Source organism: Austrofundulus limnaeus, unplaced genomic scaffold (assembly GCF_001266775.1).
Source record: "Austrofundulus limnaeus strain Quisiro unplaced genomic scaffold, Austrofundulus_limnaeus-1.0 Scaffold384, whole genome shotgun sequence".
Taxonomy (NCBI): domain Eukaryota; kingdom Metazoa; phylum Chordata; class Actinopteri; order Cyprinodontiformes; family Rivulidae; genus Austrofundulus; species Austrofundulus limnaeus.
The window spans coordinates 122,739-126,494 of NW_013952786.1; the positions used below are offsets into that span (position 1 = coordinate 122,739).

The 3,756-nt window shown below is 43.5% G+C and overlaps 1 protein-coding gene across 1 annotated transcript in view; it reads right to left on the minus strand.

The window, feature by feature from the left end:
• LOC106528477 (nucleosome-remodeling factor subunit BPTF) overlaps window positions 1-3,756 on the minus strand; it is a gene marked incomplete in the record, with an annotated part of 47,818 nt that overhangs the window by 16,854 nt on the left and 27,208 nt on the right. Inside the window, 1 exon segment of the mRNA XM_014023652.1 lies at window positions 479-2,465. Within this exon segment, the coding sequence (XP_013879106.1) occupies window positions 479-2,465 (1,987 nt within the window).

The window sequence follows — 3,756 nt, forward strand, 5'->3', positions numbered from 1 at the left end:
ATTTTATTGTTTAGATTGTAACTCTCTGACAAGAGATTAAAATATATTAGAATAAATGCAAGTCAAATTGAAAAATAATTATCAGTTTAAACTGACATCTAGTTAGAACTGAAAACAAAAATATTTAGAAAACACAAACATGTTTTTCTTTTCTTCCATTAGATACAGCTTTATGTTTTTCTGATCTAAAATATCATAAATTCACATTAAATATTTCAATTACCGGTATTAGCTCTCGACTGATCAGTCAAGCAATAGTACAATAGATTTTTATTTAAATATAAACTTTTCATTTCATTAAAAACTGATCAAAAACTTTGATTGTGGTTTATTAATAATTTGCTACGTCCAACCGTGTCTCAACCCTTAGCTTTTATTTGATGTGACCAGGATGATTTTGAGGCTTGACATGCCAAAAAATAAATAAAAATAAAAACCTCTAATTATGTTCAAACAGGGAAGAAGATTGTGAATTTACCTCCAAGTGATGCCGAATGTGGGTCTGGGTGACGGATACGGCCAGATATCCTGAGCAGGTTTGGCGTTATAGCTAAACACGGGTACCTCTCGGAACCCGCCTCGCCTTGCCAGCACCTTCACGTCATCGTGGGGCAGCACAAAAATACTCCTCCGGCTGCTCTTGGTGACAAACTTGCGGTAAGAAGGAAGAGCTGTGTCGGAGCGCGTCTTCTTTGTGCGGGAGAATTTGAGAAGTCGCACTCGTCCCCTTGTCGACGACGTGTCTTCCTGGCTCACGGCGACACAAGACATGGTGGTTGTTCCACCGGTGCCGGTTGTTGACTCGTAAATACAAGCCGACTGTGTTGTTTTCTGTTCCTGCATCACTACTTCACTCTGGCTGTCGTCCGACTGACTATCCAGTCCGCAGGAAGACATTTTGGTCACGGTTGTTTTGGTCATGGTAGAAAGGGTAGAGACTGCGCTGCTCTCCGTCGTCACTACAGGATGTTTCAACTCTCCGGATGCTTTCAGCTGCACACTGACTGTCGTGGTGGTGGTGGTGGAGGAGGTTACCTGGGTAACGATGGTCTTAAATTGTTCCGTTGACCCACTGTTACTGTTTTCCTCTGTGAAGTCGTCACTCAGACTGGACTCCTCTGCTGAAGGAATAGGAGAGGGAGCCATTCTTATAATCTTGACCACAGGAGTGGGTTTGGTCTCCACAGCATTAAAGGCTGAGGTGCTGTTGTTCTGCAGAGGGCTCAGAGTAGTCGCTGCAACCGAGCCAATGTTGTTTTCAAGTCTCGTCAACTTAAGAGGAGGTTTGTAGTCCTGGTCTGATATGGTTACCCGTTCCTCTACCTCGGAGTCTAAACGTGGATCTTTTTCTTTAATCACGACTCTGTTATTCAGAGGGGTCAAATCCCCGTTCACTAATGGTTTTTGTTGGGTGCCGTCCTTCAGGGAGACAGCCAGCTTTTGTACCTCAACTTTACCAGTGCTGTTCAGCTTGGGCCTGTCTGTGAGCACGCCATTGTTCTGGTTCATTACAGAGTTACTCACTATGCTTTCACTTTCCAAACCAGCATTACCATTTACCTGAGGCAGAGGAGAAAATGGCTTGGAAGTGCCATCAGATACAGCTCCATTGTGTGCAATGCTCTGCATGCTGTCTCGGTTCTCCTCTGGCCCTAAGCCGTTTTCCTCCATGTCAGAATGCACGCAGCGTACACTTTCTGCATTTCGCTCAATGGGTTTAAAATGTGATGTGCTTGGACTGGTTTTTTGGTCAGCAGTACTACAAAGCGTCCTTACAGAGTCTGTGTTTTCAGTGTGTTCAGCCTTGGTTACATTTGATGCAACGCAGACTGTTTGTTGCTCCAAGGAGCTCCGAATCCCCCCACCTTCACCCGCTTGTCCCAAACTTTCTGCACTGGTTTCCTTTGGCCCCGTAGTCCTTTCCTCCGTTTCTTGGTGCATGGATGTGGTCTGATTTAGCTGCAAATCTGAATTTTCACCTGTACCCGTGTTGCAATTGTCTTTGAGTGTAGAATCGGAAACAGGGGAAGGAGGAGTGCTGGGGAGCTCGGCTGCACTCTCTCCTTCCTCTGGTCCCCCAGCTTCTCCCGAAGATGGTATCGTGGAGGATTTCTCCACTTTCACGGCTCCTCCCGGTGTGCACGGAGTCTGAACGAGAGCGTGGGGCCTGAGCGGCGACCGCGGACGAACTGGCGTGCCCAAAGACGAGGCTGTGTAGGATGAGACCGGCGTGGACACCAGGGGTTTGGATGCAGGAAGCTGTTGTCTTTGCCTCTCTTCAATCAGGTGTTGCTTGACCCTGCGCTCCAGCAGGCTGTCCAGCTTGCAGGCCTTCACCTTCTTCTTGTAGGCGATGCGAGTAAGGAAGCCCTTGCTGACATCCACAACATCGTAGTTGAACGGTCGCAGAGAGTCATCTATTGGCTCCGCTTTTAGGGAAACCTTATTCTCTTCAACACTGAACCCTAGAGGGAAAATATAAATTTTGATTCACATTAATGTGGAATTAGGACAATTAGTTAGGGGTTTTCAAGTCATTTGGGTCTGGGGACACCTTACAAGGGCGAAAAAATATTCCAGGGACCCCCCTCATAAACCAAATGCTCTTTTAAAAGATAATTTATTGTCATTTCAACCCCTAAATGCCATGGGAATATATATTTTTATTAAGTTTATTAAGTTTGTTTTATTAGTTCATTGTTCTCCATGCATTTTTAAAAACAAAAACCAAATTAACATTTTAGTAAAAATGTTTGAGGACCCCCAAGATATCTCTTGCGGATCCCTGGGGGTCCAGGGACCCCAGTTTGAGAACCTCTAGAGTCTAGACGAATTAACCAATATGAGTTAACTCGAAACTGAGCTAACTCGAAAATTAGAGCAGAGGTTCTCAAACTGGGGTCCCAGGATCCCCAGGGGTCCGTGAGAGGTATCTTGGGGGTCATCAAAAATAAATTGTTAATTTGTTTTTATTTTTAAAAATGCATGAAGAATAATGAACTAATAAAACAAACAATCAGCCTAATAAAAATACAGTATTCCCATGGCATTTAGGGGTTGAAATGACAAAAAACATGGAGTTTATGAGGGGGGTCCCTGAAATCTTTTAGCCGTTGCAAGGGGTCCCCAGACTCAAATAGCTTGAGAACACTTAGAGCAACAGACCATTTTAACTAGACATACAGAAGTATTGATTTAAATAAAAACAATTTCTATATTATTGTCCTTTTTAGGTTTTAAAGGGATCCCCGATTAGTTGTAACATTAGACTTTATTTGATAAACATATATTTTAACTGTAAAATAAAGATTGTAAAAATACTGTAGGCTGTTCAGTTTTGTACATTTTTAACAATATATTTTAACATGGAGAAAGCCATTTTATTACACAAAGCATTCTGGGTAAATGATGATGTGGATAGGTCCTCGGTGTAAGCGAGCTATATCCACCCTGAAGGTTAACCTTGGACAATATCTGATGATCGACTCTTTTAAATGAAACCAGAGAGCGTTGACAGAGAGGAGAATGTGTAGCGCTGAGCTGATACATATGTATGGTGATAGCATCGGGGCTAACACTAAAGCTAACAGGCTAATCTGAGGTTCTTCCATGAAGCAGCTCTGTTGTCCTCCTTCTCCTCTCTGTCAACGCTCTCTGGTTTCATTTAAAAGAGTCGATCATCAGATATTGTCCAAGATTAACCTTCAGGGTGGATATAGCTCGCTAGCAGCCTCGCACCAAGGACCTATCCACGTC